Source organism: Saccopteryx bilineata, chromosome 11 (genome assembly GCF_036850765.1).
Source record: "Saccopteryx bilineata isolate mSacBil1 chromosome 11, mSacBil1_pri_phased_curated, whole genome shotgun sequence".
Classification (NCBI taxonomy): domain Eukaryota; kingdom Metazoa; phylum Chordata; class Mammalia; order Chiroptera; family Emballonuridae; genus Saccopteryx; species Saccopteryx bilineata.
In genome coordinates this window covers 62,359,338-62,382,516 of record NC_089500.1, presented here as the reverse complement: position 1 = coordinate 62,382,516, position 23,179 = coordinate 62,359,338, and the positions used below count along the sequence as shown (strand labels likewise).

General features: G+C 55.7%; 2 protein-coding genes across 3 annotated transcripts; one reads left to right on the top strand and one right to left on the bottom strand.

Annotated features, from left to right (window-relative positions):
* Nucleotides 1-2,647: 2,647 nt before the first annotated feature.
* GATA2 (GATA binding protein 2) lies at nucleotides 2,648-11,092 on the bottom strand. Of its 2 annotated transcripts, none has more exons than XM_066247214.1 (6): nucleotides 10,888-11,092; nucleotides 9,965-10,238; nucleotides 8,908-9,546; nucleotides 6,963-7,108; nucleotides 4,903-5,028; nucleotides 2,648-4,240 (listed from the first exon to the last, which is right to left on the bottom strand). In XM_066247214.1, the coding sequence occupies exons 2-6, from the start codon at nucleotides 10,191-10,193 to the stop codon at nucleotides 3,941-3,943; spliced, it is 1,440 nt and encodes a 479-aa protein (XP_066103311.1). In that variant the 5' UTR covers nucleotides 10,194-10,238; nucleotides 10,888-11,092; the 3' UTR covers nucleotides 2,648-3,940. The 2 variants fall into 2 exon arrangements, with proteins under 2 accessions (XP_066103311.1, XP_066103312.1); XM_066247215.1 differs by having other exon boundaries at nucleotides 10,892-11,092.
* Nucleotides 10,625-15,857, top strand: LOC136315066 (collagen alpha-1(I) chain-like). Its single transcript, XM_066246253.1, has 7 exons — nucleotides 10,625-11,570; nucleotides 11,922-12,162; nucleotides 12,435-12,708; nucleotides 12,842-13,087; nucleotides 13,193-13,361; nucleotides 13,474-13,633; nucleotides 15,614-15,857. The coding sequence occupies exons 1-7, from the start codon at nucleotides 10,625-10,627 to the stop codon at nucleotides 15,855-15,857; spliced, it is 2,280 nt and encodes a 759-aa protein (XP_066102350.1).
* The last annotated feature ends 7,322 nt before the right edge of the window (nucleotides 15,858-23,179 follow it).

The window sequence follows — 23,179 nt, the reverse complement described above, 5'->3', positions numbered from 1 at the left end:
GGGTATGGTAGTGGGGGCACACCAGAGGCAGAGGTGTCTCACATCTGGGTGCCAAAGGTGCTCCGGCATTTAGGACCTCATAGAAGGCTGGTTTTCATGGGACCAGTGCTGCTTTGGCCACAAGCAATTATCCTGCCAGTATCAGCCATTTGGGATGGGAAGACTGAAAGGAAGCTTCTTGGACCGTTGGACATCAGCACTGTCAAGGAATAAGAAAGTTGGCAATTAGAAACTCTAGTCATCATGGACGTAGGGGCCAGAGATCATGATTATTCTGGTCAAAAGGAGTCATTGATCAAGGGTGTATGGTTACAGTGACTTGTAATTAGAGACAGTGGAGTGATGGGGAGATGTCATTCAAATAAATACATGATCAGAGAAGGCAGTGGTCATAAAGACGGAGCAGGAGACAGTGCTCAGAGATCTTGGTGATCAGAATGATATTGATTGGCTGTGTCAATTATTGATCAAGAACATGAAGGACCAAGTATGTGGACAACAAGAGCATTAAGATGAAAGCATTTGGTACTCATGTCCTTGATCCCATGAGGAGGTACTGGTGATAAGATTCAATGACTGAAGACATCCAGAGACCTTGGTGATGTGTGATCTTTTGGGGATAAAAAGCACTAATGACTGGAGAATTTGGTGATTAAAGACACAGGTCACTGGTGATATCAATGACCAGGGAGGTTGGGGGTCAGTACTACAGATGACCAAGAGTATAAAGGACATTGGCCCTTAGGGACTTGAAAGATAAAAAGATTCAACAATCAGTGATGGTAAACACTAGAGAGCTTGGTGATCACCAGTCAAGGGTATTGGTAACCAGAATCACTAGTGACCACATTGATAGTCATAAAATTTGATAGTAAGAGGATTCTATGATCAGGGAGGGATACAGTTGGTTAGAGGTGTTGGTGATTGGAGACAAGGGACCAAACAATCTCAAAGAGACATTGGTGTTAAAAATTAGTATGATCAGAGATGTTGAAGATCACATATGAGTGAACTCATTTATCACTGATTAGAAAAACATTGATCAATGACATTGGTGATCATACACCTTGATGACCTTGAACATCAATGACAGAGTGATCAACACATTGATAATCAGGACCTTAAGTGATAAGACACACTGGTGATCACAGACATGGTAGATATAAATAATGAAGAAACAGACAGTGGTCATCAGAGATACTGACAGACACATTGAATAGAATTATCGGTGAACAGAGATAGGCTGATCAATAACATTGGTGATAAAAGATATTCATGGTCATACATATTACTGGTGAGCAAGAACAGTCACTAGAGACACTGGCAGTCATATTTTGTGAATGTCAGTGATCAGACACAGTATCCATCAGGGGCATTGATGAAATATTGGTAATTAAGTATTGGTAATCAGTTGTTAGTCATTAGTTGTTTATGATCACAGACTCTGGTGTGATTGCTATTGAATCATTGCCATTGCCATTATCATTATCAGTCATGGCTATCTCTTGTGACCAACATTATTGATTAAAGAGGACAGAAATCAATAACATCAGTTATCAAAAACATTAGTGATCAAGTTTGTCAAAGAATGGGCATACTGGTGACCAGATAACTGAAACAAAAGCTGATCAGTATCTGAGAGGAAGTGGATGTGGGGTCAGTCCTTGCTGGGTTTTGCAAGAGCCCCAATTGAGCCTTCAAAAAAATGATCAGTGCGCCTGACCTAGAAGGTGGTGCAGTAGATAGAGCGTCAGCCTGGGATGCAGAAGACCCAGGTTTGAAACCCTGGGTTACCAACTTGAGTGCGGGATCTCATCCGGCTTGAGCATGGGGTCGCTAGCTTGAGCATGGGATCATAAACATGATCCCATGGTCGCTGGCTTGAGCCCAAAAGTCGCTGGCTTGAGCAAGGGGTCTCTTAGTCTCCAGGAGCCCCCTGGTCAAGGCATATATGAGAAGGCAATCAATGAACAACTGAGGTGCGGCAATGAAGAATTGATTCCTCTCATCTCTCTCCCTTCCTGCCTGTTTGTCCCTATCTGTCCCTCTGTCTCTTGCTAAAAAAATAATAATAATAATCAGTGTGTGGACCAATGGCCAGAGAAGCCACAACATCCCTGAGCCTCTCCAGCATCCACCCAGCCACCAGGACCCCCAGGTTAGGTAATAATGAGGAAATTCAGATGAAAGTAATTCAGAAAAGTGTCAGGATCACAGGTCCTAGCCAGACAGGGCCCCATCCCCTATTCCAGGATTCCTTTTCTGCACCTGGTGCTTGGTGCCCGCAGGAGTCGATAAGACAGGACAGAGGCATTCACAAAAAGTACTTTATTATGAACAGTATTCACTTTAAAGGAATAGGAGGATAGCATATAATTTTTTACAGACAATATATAAATGTTGTACATAATTAACAATAACTTAATTCACTAATCCAAAATAAAACATAAAAACAGAACATATTGTCAATTCTTATGTGGATGCTAGTACAAAATAAGTTACTTCCGGTGGTAGTGCCCTGGCAGCAATCGCCTGCCCGTATTGCACTTGGTCAACTCCAACAGCACAATCCTTTTCCTGGGCATGGCCCTCTCCAGCTGCCGTACCCCACCCGCCCACCCCACCCCGCACCACCACCGAATACGGAATCTAAGCTCAGACAGCGCTATGTACAGCTGTACCTTGGGAAGAATCCAGGAAGCCACGACAAAACAGAGCAGAGCCCAGGTCTCCTGGAATCCCAGCAGGTTCACGGTCTCTCCTTCAGTCCTGGCTCTAACTCACCCCCAACTCCTGCCTTTGCCGCCTGCCAGACCAGCACCCAGAAGCCAAGAGCAGCTAAGGCCCTGCCCCTGGCACCTAACCTCTCATTCCAGGGCTGTGGGATCCAAGAACTTTTCCTAAAATAATTGCGAAGCTCCCGCCTTGCTTTGTAGGTTTTATTCCTTTTCATAACAAAGGCTTCTGTGGCAAACTACAATTGACTGGACCCAAAAGAGTTTAAAAATAAAACAACTAACTCATCAGCGAGTTAAGCTTATGCAGTTAAAATTTTTTTTTTTCTTTTGTCTCATATGGGAGGGAAGGGGTCAAGGGGTTAGCAGAAAAAGAGTGTATGTACAGGGGTCCACCTGGCGGTTGGCAGGCTCGGCTCTGGTGTTAAGAGGACATGGTGCACACCAGCTTCAGCCTCAGAGCCAGGGGAGCATGCTGGGAGACATTTCCCCTCAAGAAAATGCTGTTTCCTTCCTGTGACCCATCCCTGGCCCGGGAATCCGTGTAAGACCATGACTGTCTCTGTCCTGCAGGGCCCCTCGGCAGGGCAGGCGCTGGTTCAGATTCTGATCGGCCGTGACCTGTCTGCATTGGCTAAGCCCAGCCTGGGGCTCAGCGTTTCAGAGAGGGAACCCCGAGGCGAAGGTGCAGGCGTAAGTCCCTCGCAGACCTGCCTTCAGAGCCCTGGCAAGTGGACAGCAGGCCAGGCTGAGGAAGACCAGGGGGCCTGGGACAGCTCGGATCTCCCAAGTTTCCCAGTCTTCATTAGAAACAAGAGCAAAATAAATTATTTTTGCATACTCTTTTCCTTCTGAAAATGGGTTTCTTTGTTTGTCCCCTGTCTCTTCTTTCTCTCTTCATAAAGTTGTCTTTTCTGATCTCCAAACAATTGTCCATGATGGAAACTCCACCTGGGTAGCAGCTGAGCTGAGGCAACTTTCTTACCCCAGTGAGAATCATAGTGACCGGCAACTGCTGAGCAGAGAGAGCACCCACAGGCGAGGCAGCGCAGGGCTCAGGGCTCGGGCCGGGCTGACAGGAGAAGCATCAGTCTTTGGGGAAGGGCGGACAGGTGAGGTTTTGATCCACTCATCCTGGGAGCGCCCAGCCTCGAGCTGCAGGCCACCCTCCTCTGAATCCATCTGTCTATTCCCGGAGGGTGTCCTTACCCCATGGCGGTCACCATGCTGGATGGGTGGGGGTGGCCAAAGGAGAGGCTGGAGGAGGGGTGGATGGGCGTTGGGGTGGGCAAGATGTGTCCCGAGTGGCTGAAGGGTGGGATGTGGCCCACGGGGGCCATGTGTCCTGCCAGGGCAGTGGCGCTGAATGGGGAGGCCTTCTCCTGCATACACTTGGACAGCTCCTCAAAGCACTCCGCCCCCTTCTTGTTCTTCTTGGACTTGTTGGACATCTTCCGGTTCCGGGTCTGGATCCCTTCCTTCTTCATGGTCAGGGGCCTATTCACCTGCAGGGCAACCACAAAGCCTTCAGGGGGTCAAGTTCTCTTCCTGGAGAAAGACCCCCAACTCTTGCTTTGGCTTCGGCAAGGTCAGGTCTAGGCTGAGGGCCCCACCTCTAAATGCCCACCGTAGTCCCGTCACCAGCACCGGCGCAGTTTCAGGAGGGTCACTTAGCCTTTCCTGTGTGGGCTGACCTAGAGCCTGCGGGGCACGGAACCCCCTAAGTGCCCACATGGCCCCCCATCAAAACAACCAAACCACACTCCCCCACTTTTTTTTTTAATTTTTAGAGAGAGGAAATGAGAGATAGAAACATCAAGTTGTTGTTCCACTTATTTATGCATTCGTTGGCTTATTCTTGTGCATGCAATAACCAGGAATTGAACTCCCAACCTTGGCATGTCAAGATGACCCCCTAACCAACTGAGCTACCAGGCCCTACCCCACCCCCCATCCACACACACTTGTGTTTTAAATAAAGATACTGGTTGGGTCCAGCTGTGGGGAGCACACCTCTTGCCAGCCTGCCCTCTCTCATGGAAGTCCTTCTGGAGCCCAGGGCTTTTCCCAAGCCAAGCCAAGTTGGAGAGTGGGGCCTCTGGCCTGGCAGCACAAAGAGCAGCAGTCCCTGGGGAGGGGTGGGGCAGGTAGATTCGGGCAGACTTACATTGTGCAGCTTGTAGTAGAGGCCACAGGCATTGCAGACAGGGTCACCGTTGGCATTTCGGCGCCATAAGGTTGTGGTTGTTGTCTGACAATTTGCACAACAGGTGCCCGCTCTCCTGGCAGCAGACTGGGAGGAGAGGGACAGAGTCAGCAGGCTGGAGTCCCACCCTCCACCTCTACCAGCTTCCCTGGGCCTTGTCCCATCCCCCCCCCCGCCCCCCCAACCCCACTTAGCCACTTAGCCAATGAGAATAAATCCCTAAAGGGATTCAAGGCACCTCAGAGCCATAAACATCTAGAAGCTGAAATTTCAACAACTGCAGAAGTTTAGAATAAAGAACTCTCAGATGCTCAATCTCATAATCAACAAGATTGCGAGAGCTGGAAGGAAAAACCAGCCACCTCCTGGATTCACCAGACAATCTAACTCTATAAATGGGGAAACTGAGGCTCCAAGAAGGACTCTTTAGAAGGCTGGTTCCATCCCCCTGGAGCCCCTGGGCCTGAAGCTGCTTCTCTGCTTCCTCCCACAGGATTCCCCTGAAAACCCGTAATTCTGAGCATGTCAGTGTCCTGCTTGAGGCCAGGGCAGGGGGACCCTATGGCTGCCCAGGGTGCAGATGTAAAATGTTTTGGGAGTCTCACTCAAAGTTGAACACGGTAGCTACTAGCCACATGTGTCTACTTAGATTAAATTTAACTACAACCTAATAAAAGTAGAAACCTGTTTCTTCAATTGCACTGGCTAAATTTCAAGAACTCAATAGTCATAGCATGTGCTAGAGGTTGTCATAGTGGACCATGCAGATCTAGAACACTTCCATCATTGTAGCTTTATTGGACAACACTGGTCTATCTATCCAGCCCCTTAGACACCAAATCTCAGTTCAAACTGCCCCCAGTCCCTCACAGAATGCAGGGCAGAGGTGTTCTGGAAGTATCTGGTTCCTAGAGAAGGACGTGAAAGGCTTGTAAGAAAAGGCACGAGAGTCTTTATCCAAAAAAGTAGACCCTTCTCCCAGGTCAACCAGGGCCAGCCCCAGGCACAGAAAACATTCTCCCAACACTTAGGAGAGAACCAGCAGCAGGAGGGGTGGGTGTGGGGGACTGAGGCCAGCAGAGGCTGGAATGGCCCCAGGCTAGAGCTTAGCCGCAAAGGGGCCTGTGGACTACAGCCTCGCCTGCCTCGGAGCGGGGAGGGGTGAGGGTGAATAAGCAGGCTGAAGTAGGAATTGTGACTCAGGCCAACCCCTAGCCTCCGTCCCTAACCTCTATCCGGGCCCTCACTACAGGGGCCCCCGAAGCTGCGAGTGATTTAAGCCTCATAAATCACTTCACCCTGAAAAAATATATTTATTATTCTTAGCATTTTACACATTATTTGCAGAGTAGAGAGTATTAGAAATTTCAAAACAGCCCAGCGAGAGGCAGGACTGAGCCGAGGAGAGACTCTAAAAACTCACAGAGTCCGGAAACAGATACGCGAAGTTTCCTTATCTTCAGGCTGCAGATGTCCGGATAGGAAACTCCGGCAGGAGATCCGAAAGGGCATTTTTTTTAAATCACTCAAATGAAAATACAGAGTATAGGTGTCTCCATGGAAAAATAATAAAGGGCAGGTTTTTCTGGTGGTTGGTGTGCTTTATTTAAATAGGCATGAAGAGATTGTGAGAGAGCTGCCCTCAGCCACAAGGAAAATTACTTCATGGCCCTATTTTTAAAAAAGAGTTAAACAGAGGCCAGGCAATGGAAGCTGGGTCCTCGGACACTCAACTTTTAGAATCCTTGAGCGGGGTCGGGTGAGGGTCCCTGATGTGCTGCAGAGGAGGAAATTCGGCCCCCCAAAAAAGTCTGGCCAGAAAGAAGGGCGACCCCAACCAACATCCAAGCGATTTTAATGGTGAAAGATTTCAGGTGGTAAATTCCTGCATTTGAAGGGTTCTGTTGTTATTGTTTTTGGTTTTAAATGAAGTGTCAGCTCTGCCCAGGTGAGCGTAACCTCGGGTGCCGCCCACCACCCTTCCTCCGAGCCACCTGCTACCCCGCGCACACACTGCCTACCAGTCTCCGCTTGGGCTTGATGAGCGGCCGGTTCTGCCCGTTCATCTTGTGGTAGAGCCCGCAGGCATTGCACAGGTAGTGGCCGGTGCCGTCCCGCCGCCAGAGGGGGGTGGCCGTGGCCCCGCAGTTGACACACTCCCGGCCTTCTGAAGAGGGACAGACAGGGAGAGACACCAAGCATACTTAAGTGACGAGGTCACAGAGGAGAGTCAGATCAGGCAGCAGTGGCCTCACCAGGCTGCTGCTCTACGGGAGGGAGGTGACTTTCAGTCCCAGCCTGGGCCGGAAGAAGAACCCAGGAGATGTTCCCCACAGGAGGAGTGCAGAGAGCAGTTTAAGGCCAAATATTCCTCTTCAAAAGTCTCTCTGGAAGAAAGGGAAACAGGAGCACGGCCAGTGCCCCAGGAATTCTCCCAGTGAGCGACCAGGACAGGGATTTACAACAAACTTTGTCGATGGCAGCACCGTGGCAGGAATCACCCAGCTTGACCTGGCTGGGCTGCGGAGGACTCGGCCCCCTGTCCCGTCCTCTTTTGTCTCTCTCCTACCCACCCAGCCGTGTCCACCATGACTCCATCTACCGAGTCTCTGCTCCACGGACTCTGCCCTCAGCCTTTCCCGGGTCTTTCTGTTCTCCGTCCAGGGTAATCTTCCCCAAACCCCCTCTTCCACTGAGGATGTACATTTCAGCCCAGGACTCAGAGCCAAAGTTGTTTTTTAAGATAAATAAGCACTTTCATTTTTAGACTAAAGTGACCTTGTTTATTTTTTTGTTTTGTTTTTTTATTTTGTGGTTGTTGGCTTTTGTTTGTTTGTTTTGTTTTTGCTAAAAGACCATCTGGAATTCAAATAGAATGTAAAACTAACCTGGGAGAAGGTTTAATTAAAGGCAAGTTGGCTGGTCTGAGCGGAAGAAGAACTCTGAGGTGAGAAGAAGGGGGTGAAAGTGGCAGCTTCGGTGATCAAGCGGGGTGGCTGCCTTAACAACATGTTACCAGGAAACTTTTCCACATTTCGTTTAAACGAAATTGTCAATATATGTGAACAAGAAAAGGTGTGTCCTAAACACAGGAATAAGTTTTTAAATCTTCTTTTCCTTAACTTAAAAGAATTGGGAAGGAGGCATCGACAGCAAGACTCCCACACTAGCCATAGTTGCTGCTCTACAGTGGCCAGGTTCTTGGACAAATCCAACTTGGCCCCAGCCAACTCCTTCGGCAAAGGGTCAGAGGCCCCTAGAGTTTCATCTCCTTATCCAGCCTGCAGGGAGGGAGCGTGAAGAACAAACCAGGGGCGGGGAGCATGAAGAGGTCCTGGAATTTTGCTTTGAGGAAATCTCCCAAGGAGATCTGGAACCATCAAAATCCTAAGATCGGACTGATGGAGTTGGAGAACCAAATTCCTTAAGCATCTGGAGCCTTTGGAGTGTACCCACAGCATGCGTGCGGGCGCGCGCACACACACACACGCACGCACACACGCACACACACACACACGCACGCACACACGCGCGCGCGCGCACACACACACACACACACACAAATGCACACACATAAATACAGCCTCTCTTGTTCTCCCCTGCATATTGCATTCTCCCATACTGCATTTTCACTTAAGATTCAGGGAGAGGAAGGGGAAATTCCCCTTCTACGGTCTAGTCTGGCAGTGGCCAGCCTTGAAGGGGAAAGTAAAGAGTGGGGAAAGAAAGTGGACTTTGGGCACTACCAGGAAAACTTTTAAAAAGGGCAAATGTTTTAGAGTACCCCCTAACCTGTAGCCTCAGACTTCTCTTGGGGGATCTTAGAGAAGGACAGCAACCATTCCCAGATCTGGGAGACTGACATTGTCCCCTCTCCAATGTCAGCCTATACCACCCCACCCCAACCACCACCCCGCAGGCGCAGACCATGGCCACTTCCACTAGGTCCCTAGCACCTGCTTTTACCTGAGCAAGAGCGTGCCTTGCTGCGCTGCTTAGGGGTGAAGCTGGAAGCAGGGCCACCCAGGAAGCCTCCGGGATGGAAGAGGCCCCCGCTGTAGTCGTGGGCGGCCGCTGGCACGTAGGGGTAGGTGGGGATGGGGTGGTGTGTGGCGGGCTGGGCGCCCATGGCAGCCAGGCCTGAGCGCAGGGGACTGCCGCTTTCTATCTTCATGCTCTCAGCCAGGGAAACTTGGTACTTGACGCCATCCTTGTCTTCCCCCCGGGCCGCACTACCCCCTGCGGAGGAAGAGGCCGGGGAGGCAGCCCCGGTGGTGCTGGGATCAGGAGACACTTCCTTGGGCGGCGTGGGTGGAAAGCCAAAGAGGTGGGAGCCAGAATGGGCTGCAGTGGGGGTGAGGGAGGTCACAGAGCCCCCACTGCCTCCGCCGCTCCCTCCCCCCGTCCCTGGGTACACGGACAGGGGGCCTCCAGGGCCTCCAGCAGCTGAGGGGTGCAGCGGCGTCTTGGAGAAGGGGCTCACGGTCCAGGGGTTGTGGTGATGTGCTGCAGCCGCGGAGAGGGCTGCTTTGCCCCCGTCCAGCCAGGGCAGCCCCGGGCTGTGCAACAAGTGTGGACGGCACATCTGGCCTCCGGTCAGGCGGGCTGAGGGAAGAGGGAGAAGGGTCAGGATTCAGAAGGGCTGGGCCCAGCCAGGACAGTACACACAGGATCACAACTCACAAAGCCAGCAGCAAAAACCCCTTTCCCAAAGAAAACCAGAAATGTCACAACCGGCAAAAATCAGGAACGTCCGTCTGGAGCTGAAGGACCAGCGGCAGAGAAGGAACCCCCCAGTCAAGGCCTAGAGCGAACCTCCACAGTCCAGCTGGAAATGGGCAGCAACCTTGTGGGACCCAGACGCTCCCCAAGAGGCTCCTGCCCCACCTTTCCCGCCCCGATTTCTCAGCTGCTCCGAATCCTGCGGATCCCACATCCGGGAAGCAGGCAGCCGGGCCTCCTCCCCTTCCGCGCCTGGCGCGCGACGCCAGAGTTCCCAGTTCCCCACCGTCTCGCGGCTCACCGTGCGCGGGGCCGTAGGAAACGCGCGCCCGCGCGTGGGCTGGGTTGGCGTAGTAGGGGTTGCCCTGCGAGTCGAGGTGGTTGAAAAAGACGTCCACTTCGTCCGGAGGCAGCAGCTGCGCGGGCTCCATATAGTTGTGCGCCAGGCCCGGGTGGTGCGAGTCGGGGTGCTGCGCGTTCAGCACGGCTGGGTGCGCCATCCAGCGCGGCTGCTCCGGCGCCACCTCCATCGCCGGCGGCGGGGGCTCGGGGTCAGGGCGAAGGCGGCAGCGGCCCTGAGCGGAGGGAGGGGGCGTAAGGGGCGCGACCACAGCCCGTCACCCCCGAAGTCCGGTCACGCGGCGTCCCGAGCGACGCTCACCCAGTGGAGATCCGCCGCGTACCAGCCCCGGGTGGCAGAAAAGCTCAAAGCTCAAAACGAAAGGAAGGGGGTGAGAGAGCTCAGCCATGCACACCCACATGGTGACCGCTGGCCCCGGAGCCGCACACCCGTGCGCACGGGGTCACACACGAGGACGAGACCCAGCACTAGTGACCCCAACAAACGCAAGCACAGTCGCACTGGAGTCAGACCCTCACACTGAACCTCCGCCTTCCCGGTCCACAAACAGACAGACTGTGAGTAAGTTGAAGACAGGCACCCGGGCATCCACTAGGGCCCATGACCCCAGCGACACGCACACACCTAAACTTGGCGCCAGATGCACACAGTGACTTGGTCACCCCTTCCCCCAACGCGCACACGCAGCCCCGCGGCGGAGAGCCAGCCCCCGGCGCGCACCCCGGGCAGCACGGTCTGCCCCTCTCACCGGGGCGCCCCGAAGCCGTCACCCGCCGCCGCGTCCCGTCCTTGAGCCCCCGCCGAGACCTCTCCGAGCTGGGCGCGCCCCGGACCCCCCGCCAGCTCCTGGACCCCAAACTTACTCACGCAGCGCCACCGGGAGAGGGAAGCGGCCTCAGACGGGGGGCAGCACCGCGGGAGCCCTGGGAACGAAGGGCCCGGGGCCGCGCGTCGGGCTGTCGGCGGGGCTCACTGGGCAGGAGCGGGGGACAGCGCGCGCCTCGGCCTCAGGCCCGCTCGGCTTGGGCCACTCGGCATCCTCCGGCCGCCCTGGCGCCAGCTCCGGACTCCTGCACAGACATGAAGCGGGGGCCGCGCACGCCTAAGAAGCCCGCGCCAGCCAATCAGCGCCGCGCGCCGCCCAGCCTCCGCCCCCCATTGGCTGCGCCTTCGACTCCGGCCGGCGGGGCTCTGGGACTGACCCGCCGGTGGACCCCTCCTCCCGCGGATCCCCTCCCGGAGCCCACCCTGCAGCCCCTGCAGCCGCTCCCCACAAAGGACCCTCACCTCGCAGGCTGTCCCCCTGCGCACCTCGCGCAGAGACTCGCGCATCCCCCTAACTTCTGGGACCGCCTCCTAGTAACCAACCTTGAACCGGGGCCCCCTCCCCAGGAGCGCGCGCCGCGCACGCTCTGGGTGCCCGAGTGTCCGCCTCCCCCGGATTCCAGCCCTTCCACTCTCTCGTGTCCCCCCACTGCCCCCGAACCCGGCCGGTCGAAGTCCAGCTACCTACCCAGACCGTCCCCTTCCCCAACTCGAGCGGGGGGTGAGGGGGGGACGACAACCGCGGGGCAGGAGGAGAGGTGGGGCGCATGGACTGTGGGTCCCTGTGGGCACCTGGGCTCCGGGTAGGAGGCCGTTCAGGACTGTGCTTGACCCGGTGCTGGTGGCCTCGCCCGCGGCCCCAGACAAGGGGAGGAGGTGTCCACTCCCCGGGCGTGGCCCTTGAAGCCCCACAGGCCGGACTGCCCGAGGCGAGGCCGCACAGACCCGGCCTGGCGCCGGCGCTGGCTCAGAGGAGACGCCTCCGGGCAGGAGAAGGCATTTTTTTTTCTTCTCCCAGAGTTCCCTAAGGCGGCCCCCGGGGAGAGGAGAACCGCTCCCCACACACCTCCAGGTCCAGAGATCCAGTTCTGTGGGCCGAGTGGGCCCGTTGAACAAAACTGCTGGCTCTCTCCCACCGGACAGACCGAGGACACCGAGGCTCGAAGGGAGCCTGCGGCTGAGGAGGAGGGTCGGGAACAAAGAAATTTGGGGGGACTTAGGTCCAGGGGTGATGGGGAGTCGTCCACGTCCTCTCGCCCCTCTGCCCTCGCCGGGTCCGCGGCTCCCGGGGTGGATGCCCAGATGGAGCCCAGGTGGGGCCGGGCAGGGGGAGGGCGGGGTCCGGGCAGCCCCGGCGAGGTGGGGGAGGGGCGGCGGGATTGACAGTCAGTAATTGGGTAACTGGAGGCGGCTTCTCCGGCCCGGCGGCCCCGCCACCGCGACGCCGGGCCCCTGACGTCACCCGATTCGCCAGGAAATGAACTTTTTAATAATCCAAGAGGGAGGAAAGCCCTCGGTCCCCTCTGCTCGGGGGGCGCCCAGCCCGGCCCGCATCCACACGCTCGCCGCCGTCTCCCTGTCTTAGGCGAGCGCCGGGCAGCGCCGGTGGGTCGCGGGCCGGGCCGGGGCCTCCTCCCGCCTCTGCGTCTCGCCGCGGCGCAGGTAGAGGCGCAGGGCCGGCACTGCCCCGCCGCTCCGCCTTCCGCTCCGCTCCGCTCCGCTCGGGCGCACGCGGGGCCCGGGCTTCTGGGAACTTCGCTCTGCGGGAGAGGAGGCGGCGCGCGCCGGGGAGGGGGCGCCGGGGGCGGGCGCCGGAGAGCCAGGCCGCGGACACCGGGCCTCGCGGCCGCCTCGGGCAGGTGAGTGGACCCTCCGCCTTCTCGTCCGCGCTCCGAGCTCCGCGCCAGGGGTGCCCCGGCCCCGCTCTGCCTACGTAAGTCTGTCTTTCCTCCCAGTCTTAGCTCACGGTTCTTCGTCAACGCGTAAAACGAGATCGCCGCGAAGCCTCGAGACCGCTCTGTGTCCCTGGGACCTGGCGGGAGCGTCTCAGAGACGGCGCGGCCCCACGGCCCGCCGCCCGTGTCCCGCAAAGCGGCCTCCTGGAGCTCGAGTCCCGGGACCCGGCGCGCGCGGCCGCCGCGGGGCCATCGCCGCCGGAAGGGAACGGGAGCTCCCTCGGGGCGGCGAGCGGCGCCCGGGTCGCGGGGAGGGGGCCTCCCCAGGCGCTCGGACACGCAGGTAACTCGATTTTTTCCTCCCAAAGGCGCGGTTCAAACGATCCTCCGGGTGGGTGGGTTTGCAGTTTCGTCGCCGCGAGCTCGGCCTCACACTTTTCCGGGGCAGCCTGCAGCCCTCTGGGCGGCGTCCCGGACACCGCAGGGTGTAGGTGCCCGGCCGGCCGGGCCGCTGCCGGGACTGCTGCCCGCGGGCCTCGCGCGGAACCCGGCGGCCGCGGGGACTGAGCTACTCCGCCGCGCAGAGGAGCCGAGCGGGGCGGCTAAGCGGTGCCTGAGTGGGGCCTCCGGGGAGCGGCGCAGCCTCGCCTCCCGCCATCCGGGCCTGGAGGGAAAAGGAAAAGGGAGCCCCCGGGTTTCCTGAGGCCTTGGGGTCCTCGTCCTCGAAAGGTAGGCAGGCGGCCGGCTGGGCCGAGGCCGTCACGTTAATTCGAGCGCCTGCGTTGGACGCGGGACTGCTGCGTTCTCCCGCGGGAACGAACCCGCCTGGGAGGGAAGAGCGGGGCGCCAGGCAGCAGACTGCCCAGCTGACCGTTGAGGGGGACTGCTCGTGCGTGTCTGTGTCTATGCCGGACACACAGACCGACACCGGCCAGGCGCCACGCTCACTAGGCAGCGGAGACCACCTCGGCCCAAACAACAGTCTCAGGAGGGTCAGGGCGGCCCCTGGATCCTAGAGGGTCGCGGCCCAATCTGCGCCCGAGGAGGGCAGAGCGATTCCCGGGCACTGCTTCGGACTTTGGGGTCTCCCGAGCATCTTTGGAGGGACACGCTCCCTTTTACTTTTTTCCTTCTTTCCTTCCTTCCTTCCTTCCTCCCTTCCTTCCTTCCTTCCTTCCTTCCCTCTTTCCCTCCCTCCCTCCTTCTTCCCTCCTTCCTTCCTTCCTTCCTTCCTTCCTTCCTTCCTTCCTTCCTTCCTTCCTTCCTTCTTCCCTCTCTCCCTTCCTCCCTCCTTTCCTTCCTTCCTTCTTCCCCTCTTTTCTCTTTCTTTCTTTCTTTCTTTCTTTCTTTCTTTCTTTCTTTCTTTCTTTCTTCTCTCCTTCCTTCCTTTCTTTCCCTTCTTTCTGTTCGTTCACAAGAGTTGTTGCCAATGCCGGCTGCTGCGTTCTGATCGTCCTCAGATGCTGCACAGGAACGAGATCTCACCGAGGACTAGGAGAGCGCAACGACAGGACTGGATTTTCTGGTGCCTTTCCACGTGACCCGAGTTGCCCTGGCGGAGTGTGGGTCGGTGCAGCCCGGGACGCCCTCGCCGGGGAGCTGGGGACTCCGGATTCCGAAGCCCGATTCTCTAGGGCCTCACTGGCCTGGGCCGGGCTCTCAGCTGCCCAGGCTTTACCGGCCCCAAGGATCCCTATCCTCTGCGCCCTTTGTTTAAACTTCGCTTATCAGAGGCGGCCCCTCTGGGACCATAAGTTTGCCCTCTTTGTAATCTAATTCTCTTCGCCTTTTCCTATGGGCACCAAATTTGCCAGCAGTGGAAGGGAGTGGGGGATTCAAAGAAATCGTTTGCTTAAGGACTGCCTTCCGTAGGGATATTTAATTTGCAACTCATGGCCTCCCAGCCCCACACTAGCGATGTGCGCTGAGGGATACAGAGTGGGGCCTCCTTAGCCAGAGGGATTCCGAGTCTCCTCCAGGGCAAGGCTGCAGAGCTACGCCAGTCACAGCTGCCCTGCTAATGGGAGGGCCAGGGCTCCGACGGCCCCTCTTCTTCTTCAGGCTTCATTTCTAGCCCCCCCCCCCCCCATCTGATGGTTCCCTCTCCTCTGGCCTCAGTTCTGCCGTCACGTTCGTCTTCCGGGCCCCCTTGAATCTTAAGGACCGGGCCCAGCGTCCCAGCCGTCTCAGCGCCTGGCCGAGAAGAAGCACCTTAGAGACCCTGTGTCTCTCTACCGGGTTCTAAGTTTACATCCCAGCCAAGCGGCTCTCCCCGGGGGTCCTGCGGAGGCGGCCTCCTCAACGTCAGCTCCGGTGCACTCAGAGCGCCCAGCAGCCCGGTGACACGGCAACGGGTCAATCCGTTTCGTTAGACTCAATTTGTTTGCAATTTGTCAGCCCGGCTGGGAAACGCTCTCCAGACAACCGGGCAGCCGCACCGGCCCTACCTGTTTCTCCAATCTTGCCTTCTCATAAACGAATCCCAGCGCGAGGTACCTGAGTGGACTCAGAGCTCTCCGCCAGATGTGCCCGAATCCAGCCGGGAGACGAGGCTTTTTCGAAAACAACGAATTTCCTTCCATGTTTTCCGGGAAGAGAGAGGCCTCCACACACGAAGGCCCTGAACGCCGGACCTCTCCCCTCGCGGCCGGGGCAACCTAGAGTTTAAACCTGGCTGCCACGGAAAGAGTCTGAGTGCCCGTCGTCCAGGCCAACCCAGACCGCTGTCTCAGCCTCCCGGCGGCGGAGTCCTGAGTGCGCGACGGCCCCATTCTTATTGAAATGCCACTGAAAGGATTGCGACTCCGGCTGGGGGCCAGGGGAGACGTTCAGCCCGGCGCGCTCCCCTACCCGGACTCCCGCCGTCCAGGAGAATGGGTCGCGGGGCGCAGCGCCCGCAGGAGCACAGAGGAGAAGCTGGGCTAAGCCTCGCAAAGCCGGCGCACGGGACCGGCGGGCAGGTGCAGACGCGGCTCCGCGGCCAGGACCGCGCGCACCCGCTACCGCGCGCAGAGTCGGGGGGCGGCGGAGACAAAGGCCCCAGCTCGGGGGCCGGGGGGCGCTCTGGGAGGCTCTGGGAGTCCCCGGGGCTCGAGGCCTGTGGCTCAGCCTGAGACGCGGGGAGAGCAGGACCGGGGCGGGCCTGCTGTGGCCCGTTCCCCACACGCTCCCTCGGGTTCAGACCCACAGGACCCGGGTAGGTGGGGTGAGCCCGAAGGCCTGCGTTTCAGGAGCCACCGGGCCAGGCAGGCCGTGCCGTTCGGGTGCCGGATGAGTGAGCCCGGGGGGCTGGAAGGGCCCTGGCCAGGCCGAGAAGGGAGCACTTACCCGGCAAGGTGCAGCCGGCGGCGCCCCTGGGCGGACGAGGTCAGAGCGGAGCGGGGCGGAGAGCGCGGTGCATGGCCAGGTGGGCCCGCCGGCCCCGCGCGGGCTGGCGGAGTTCACCAACGGGGCCGGAGCGGCGCGCCGGGCGGCCGCGTGCTGGGCCGCTTTTGTTCCCGGGGCGGCCGGCCCGGGCGGGCTGGGTGCAGGCGACGGCAGCCCGGAGACAGAGGCTTGAGCGGCAAGTCCCGGCGGCGCTGGCCTCCCTGCCACTCGCGCCCGCCGCCTCCCTCCCCTGCCTCAGCGGCCGCTGCTCTTTATTTCGACAGCACTTGGAGTGGGCGGGAGGCGCCGCGAGGCGGTAGGAGGGTGCCCACGGTTCTCCGGAGCCGCGCCGCGGGCCTGGGCCGGCGCTCAAGGCGCGCACATCCCGCTGGCCCGCACTCCAGACCACGTTCGTCTTCGGAGAGACACACATACCCGCATTTCTGCTCTCGGGGATGCAGGCTCAGAAAGCCCGACGTCTCTCCTCAGATACTTTCCCCGGGGACACTCTCGAGCCGTGGGCTCACACACTCACACACACACACACACACACACACATGCCTGCTCCACCTTCTCCCCCCACTTCCAGCAGTGTCCGAACGGACACGCACACATCTGTGCACACAGCTGTGGCTTCATGAACACCCTCAGCCAGGAGACCTGGATCACGCGGACATGCACATGTGCACACACTCAAATACAGCTCAACATTCTAGCACGCCACCTCCCTCACTTCCAGGCTGACTTAGCTAAGCGTGGTCCCATCCCCTCTCCCTTCCCACCTCAACACCCCAACTCCAGAGCGGACAAGCGCCTTTTAGGAGCGGAGTTGGAGGCCTCTTCTCGCAGAGGAAGGAGGAGGAAGGGAGTGAGAGGGCTTGTCCTGGGAAGGTTGAATGGAGGAGTTGTGGTGTGTGGGGGTCTTCACCTCAGGAAGGCGTCTGGGTTTGTAAGCTAGTCCTTAAACTTCCAAAGCGCCTACCAAGAAACTGAATCTCACATTCAGTTCTCTATTCCCATTCCAGCTGCCTGGGAGAGTAAAAGCTGCCTGGGGGTCTTGGGCCCAAAGAGAAGATGTTTTGCCTTGGAAGGGCTAAGAAGTCTCTGGTCCTAGGAAACGAGCACATGTGTCCACTAGAGAGGGGTTTTGGCTTCGGCCTGCCAGCTCGGTGGGTACCTGCTGTCTGAAGGGTTTTCTTTGAATTTGGTGGTGACTGTCATGCATGTGTATGTGCTCTGTGCATGAGAGAAAATATCTGTTCTAAGTGCCCATGTGTGTCTGAGCATTTGTGAGCACATGGGAATTCTCCAAACGGAGTGTATTAGTGTGCCCATTTCTTTCTGTGGGTTCCTGAGGGCTTGTTTATTCAAAATCTGTGTATTGTGAGTCCCTGAGAGTTTGTGTATTGTGTGTGGCTATTTCAGAGTCTGTCCCCATATGCGCACATGGGAGAATGTATCTATGGAACTAGATGTATGTCCCTGTGGCTGTGTATCTGTGAGGTCATTGTGTACATGAATCACGCGATGGAAAGTCGATATTTCCAAGTGTTTGTCTATGAATTGGTGTATGTCTTTGCATGAGTCAGTAGCAGTGTGTATCTGGGTATCCTGTGCCTGTAGGTCAGGAGTGTGTGTGTGTGTGTGTGCGCGCGTGTGTGTGTGTGCGTGCGTGCATCTTTAACAACATAAGTATGGGTGGGTATCATTGTATCTTTGAACTAATGGTGGGCGGATAGAGAGTGTATCCAAGTTGTCTGCACATCTCCATATAGCTCCATGTATTGACTGATGTGTGTTGGGGTGGTTGACATCAGTGTGTACGAATATTTTGAACTATGTGTGTTTCTTTACCTAGTGTTATCCCGTGTCTGTGTCTGTGTCTCTGGAGGAGTGTGCCCCTTATGTGTGTCTCCTCAGACCACCCACCATCTGCACCTTCCCTGACCAGCAGGGCAGGAAGCCAGCCAGTGGAGCTCCAGGGTACCATTGGCCGGGGCACTTTCTGTCTGTCTGTGGGAGGGGGAGATGAGTCGATAAGACTTATCTCCTAACACCAGCGCCATGCTGAATAACTGCTCTAATGAGGTGGCCTCCCTGAAGCCACCCTCTCCAGGCCCCCAGCCACACTGGGGAAGGGTACAGGGGAGCCAGTCCTGGGGTACAGCTGCAAAACCCCCATGAATCCAGCAGGGCCTGCGTAGCTACAAAGCCTTTTCTAGTTTGGTCTTATTTCACCAGAATGAGGTAGTTCCAGGTCTTACCTCACCCCACACTACTTGCCAGCAAGTAGATGCGCTGGGCTAGCCAGAGCTGGCTGGAGCCCCCTAGCACCAGGTCCGATGTCAGGAACATGACTTTGAGGAGGCAGGAGGTATGAAGCTTGGATATGGGGGGCCTTGAGGGGTGTGTGGGTGGGTTAGGAGACATAGAGGCCCAGTGAAGAAGAACAAGATAAGAAAACCCAAGGAAAGATTTTAAAAAGCAACAGTGAGAGGGACAGAGATACTGGTGGAATGGGGTGGGGGCCACTCAGGGACAGACAGAAATAAACAACTAAAAAGTGACAGAAAGGATCAAAGAGATAGGAACAAAAGCAGTGAAAGTGTTAATCAGCGAGAGACCTGGACAGAGTGCGGAGAGAGATGTGGAGAGCAGAGAGGGAGACGGGACAATAGAGCAACGGGGAGGGGAAAGGGCCCCAGGAAGACGAGGGAAAGGTGGGGACACGGAAGGTGGTCTGGGCAGAACGGACAAAATGAGGCAGAGAGACAGCCGCCGGCTCGTCCGTGCCGAGCGCCAGTGAGAGTTCCACCGGAGACCGAATGCCAGGTGGCCGGCGGACCGGCACCGGCGGGCGCGAGCGCAGAGGCAGCGGGCCTGGTGGGGTTGCGGAGGTGAGGAAGGCGGGCGGGGGCTCCACGCGGGGCTGTGCCGCTGTCCCGGGTAATTTTTCATCTCGGCCGGCTAATCTTTGTTCCCGGCGAAGATAATGAATAGCCAATCGTTATCTGCCCGGCTGCCGGAGGCTGCCCGAGAATGGGGTTGTACAGGGCTGGGAATTGTTTCCAACGTGCGGCGGAATAAATGGTGTTCCTTATCTCTGCCTTCCAGATTATCGGAACCCTTTCAAAGCGCGCACAACAAATGTGCCCGCCATCGAATGCATCATTTACCACCGCAGATCCGCGCGCTGATGGGCAGGCAGATAGCAGTCCGCGGGGGGCACGCCAGGCGCGGTGTGCGGGCACTGCTCGACTGCCCGGGCGGTGGGAGGGGAGGGGGGACCCGAGTGTGCGCACCCGGTGTGCCTGCCTGTTTGGTTGGACATGTGGGTGGGGTGTGCCAGTGAGTAGGCACTGAACATGCAAGGGTATTGATGTGCATGCAGGCATGTCAAACAAGTGTGCTACAAGAAAGTGCACGTGTGCAAGCCCATGCGCACAGGCGTGGTGGGCATGCGTGCTGTGAGTGCCTGGAGATGAGACTGTTTGAGGATACAGAGAGGAAGGTGTGTTGCAAGTTTGTGGGCATGCATGTCACTCATGGGAGTAAACACGTGTGTGAAGGAGTGGATGTGCAAGGCCGTGTGTATAAGTGTGGTGGATGTGTGGATTGAGTACCTCAATGAATCTGCCCTCAGAGAAGCTGTTTAGGAGTGCATACCGGAGGTGGTGTCGTCTGCCACTCCGCATGTGTATATTCAGGCATGGGTGTGTTACTCTCCTGAATGTCATGTGCCTGCAGGTGTCCCGCCCTACTCAGTGTTTTAGGGACATGCATACTTGTAAGCATGTGCATCCATGCACACGTGTGACGGCCAGGAGTTCATGTGCAGGTGTCAGTGTTCACCCCAGTGTGTGCCTTGGGGCGTGCACGGATAAGGGAGGTCGTGTCCTTGTGAGTCTATCTGCCCAGGTGAGTCCAGGTACGCTTCAAGAAGGGAGAGGGTTGTAAGGGCGGCGTTGGCTCCTGTCCTTGTGCCTGTATGTGTAGCCTCAGGGCTGAACACACGAGCTGGCTCCCTCCTCAAGTTTGGGAAAGAAATCGCTGAAGGGAGAGAATGGTGTGTGTGGGTGTGAGAGATGCCGCAATGGAGGGAGTGGGGTGTGCCGTGTAGCGTGACTGCTTGTGTGTGTGTGCAGGGGAGAACGTTTTTCCGGGGAGTTGGAAACACCAGGAATCCTAATCCGCCTCTGGGGGCACACCCTGCCCACCGCTCCAGGGCCTCGCCGCTCGAGACCTGGTGAGAGAGGCCCGCGCCCTGCCGCCTGAGCTACCCCGCGCTGGGAGTGACACGCGCTGCCCACAAAGGCTGTATTTTTCCAGGCTTGCGCCGGGCCAGCGATGGTCCCTATGGTGACGCAGATAGCGCCGCAGCCATTTTTCCTATCTTCCGGGCGTCTATTATATCGCGGGATTAGCTCATCTCCAGGCAGGTCAAACCCAAAGTCACGCAACCTGCGGCGCGGGCCCCACCCCCGAACCGGCTGCCTCTTCCTGCGGGGGTCTGGTCTCCGCTCCGCGACCTCCGGCGGCCGCCCATATACAGGCGCAGAGCGCCACCTGGCGGCCACAGGCACCTGGCGCGGGGTCTCCGAGGGCCGGCGGCCTAGATGGGGTCTCCCGCACAGAAGCGGTGGGGGCAGAAGAGAACGGCTCTCCCTCCAGAAGCACGAGTTTTGTGTTGTCACTGCTGTGTCGCCAGGGCCAGGTTGGCACACAACAGATGCTCCATAAGTGTTTGTTGAAAGGATGGATGGATGGGCATGAAATTGTGGATGAGGCAAACTGAACAATCACACAGCTAAATTGGCAACAAGAAATCATTTCTTGGAAGTATTCACTGAATTTAGAATAAAAGCCAAACTCCTTTGAAACCTGTATAATTGCAGCTCAGACCTGGTTCCCCCATTCGCTCTCTCACCACAGTGATCTTTTTGTTCCTTGAACAAGGATTTTGTGTCTGCTGCCCTCTCTACCTGCGTGTATTCAGCCTCTGCTCAGATGTTACCCCTCAGAGAGCAGTCACTCTGTGCCCCACTTTTTTCAGTCTATACCAGGGGTAGTCAACCTTTTTATACCTACCGCCCACTGTTGTATCTCTGTTAGTAGTACAATTTTCTAACCGCCCGCCAGTTCCACAGTCATGGTGATTTATAAAGTAGGGAAGTAACTTTACTTAATAAAATTTATAAAGCAGAGTTACAGCAAGTCAAAGCATATAATAATAATTACTTACCAAGTACATTATGTCAGATTTTTGCTAAGTTTGGCAAAATAAATCTTTATAAAACAACTTACTATAGTTAAATCTATCTTTTTATCTATACTTTGGTTGCTCCGCTACAGCCCACCATAAAAGCTGGAACGCCCACTAGTGGGCGGTAGGGACCAGGTTGACTGCCACTGATAGGCAATCAGGGAATTTTATCCCCTGACTTCTCTTCTTGGCAAACTTCTGTTCTTTTCCATCTTTATTTTTTAATATTTTTTTTCATTTTTGGTTTTTAATCTTTATTTTTTGTATAATCTTTATTTTTTTTTGTGTGTGTGTATATATATATATATATATGCACACACATATATACAGTGTATCTGTAAAGTCATAGTGCACTTTTGACTGGTCACAGGAAAACAACAAAAGACAATAGAAATGTGAAATCTGCACCAAATAAAAGGAAAACTCTCCCTGTTTCATACCTATTCAGAGCAGTTCGATGTGGGCTCATGCACAGATTTTTTAGGGCTCCTTAGGTAGCTATCCCGTATAGCCTCTACAGACTCGTCACTGACTGATGGCCTACCAGAACGGGGTTTCTCCACCAAACTGCCGGTTTCTTTCAACTGCTTATCCCACTGAGTAATGTTATTCCTATGTGGTGGCGCTTTGTTATAAACGTGCCGATATTCACATTGCACTTTGGTCATGGATTCGAATTTAGCGAGCCACAGAGCACACTGAATTTTCCTCTGTCCCGTCCACATCTTGATTGGCATGGCCGTGGGCTGCTCCACTGTATACACGGTATTACGTCATCATCTGCACATGCGCACATGCTGCCACATCATCCTACAGAAACTGGGAGGGTTTTCCTTTTATTTGGTGCAGATTTCACATTTCTATCGTCTTTTGTTGCTTTCCTGTGACCGGTCAAAAGTGCACCATGACTTTACGGACACACTGTATATGTATAAATGTTTGTATATATTTATATCCACTTCAATATCTATGTATCTATCTAATTCAATAGTAATCAAAGCTTACAGAGTAAACCCTTTCTCTTATCCCATCCCCAGCCACCCAAACCTACATCCTTTTGGGTCAACTATTGTTAATATTTTGTTTTCCATCCAGAGAAATTTTATAACTATGTGAGCAGATATGTGTGTATCTTCTCTCCTTATCTCTACTGTTGTTAATCAAATATTGACATCCCACACTTACTCTTCTGCACCTTGATTTTTCCAATAAGTCTATCTTGGGATCATTCAATATCTGTACATAAAGACCTGCCTTGCCTGACCAGGCGGTGGTGCAGTGGATAGAGCATTGGACTGGGATGCGGAGGACCCAGGGTCAAAACCCCGAGGTCTCCAGCTTGAGTGTGTGCACATCCGGTTTGAGCAAGGCTCACCAGCTTGGACCCAAGGTCGTTGGCTTGAGCAAGGGGTCACTCGGTCTGCTGAAGGCCCACGGTCAAGGCACATATGAGAAAGCAATCAATGAACAACTAAGGTCTCGCAAGGGAAAACTAATGATTGATGCTTCTCATCTCTGTTCCTGTCTGTCTATCCCTATCTATCCCTCTCTCTGTCTCTGTAGAAAAAAAAAAAAAAGACCTGCCTTTTTCTTCTTTTTTCTTTCTCTTAATCTTTCTTTTCTTTTTATTTTTTTTCCCTCTCTGCAACAGCAGAATGACATCTCACTGTTTGGCTGTATGACAATACTATTAACAGTCCTCCGGATAAGCATCTTTCGCTTCCAATCATTTGCCATAATGTACAAAGCTGCAGTGAATTTTTTTTATAAATTTACAAGAATAAGAGCATATCTATCATATGAAGT

Bases quoted from the DNA above. Each gene is read 5' to 3' on its own strand.
- GATA2 (XM_066247214.1), bottom strand. From the start codon at position 10,193: ATGGAGGTGGCGCCGGAGCAGCCGCGCTGGATGGCGCACCCAGCCGTG. The intron at 7,109-8,907 runs GTAAAAGCAGGT...GTCCCTCTTCAG, and splicing joins CAAGGCACGCTCTTGCTCAG to AAGGCCGGGAGTGTGTCAAC. The intron at 4,241-4,902 runs GTAAGTCTGCCC...GTTGCCCTGCAG, and splicing joins TCTACTACAAGCTGCACAAT to GTGAATAGGCCCCTGACCAT.
- LOC136315066 (XM_066246253.1), top strand. From the start codon at position 10,625: ATGACCCCAGCGACACGCACACACCTAAACTTGGCGCCAGATGCACAC. The intron at 13,088-13,192 runs GTAACTCGATTT...TTTCCGGGGCAG, and splicing joins CCAGGCGCTCGGACACGCAG to CCTGCAGCCCTCTGGGCGGC. The intron at 13,634-15,613 runs GTGCGTGTCTGT...CCCGCCGTCCAG, and splicing joins ACCGTTGAGGGGGACTGCTC to GAGAATGGGTCGCGGGGCGC.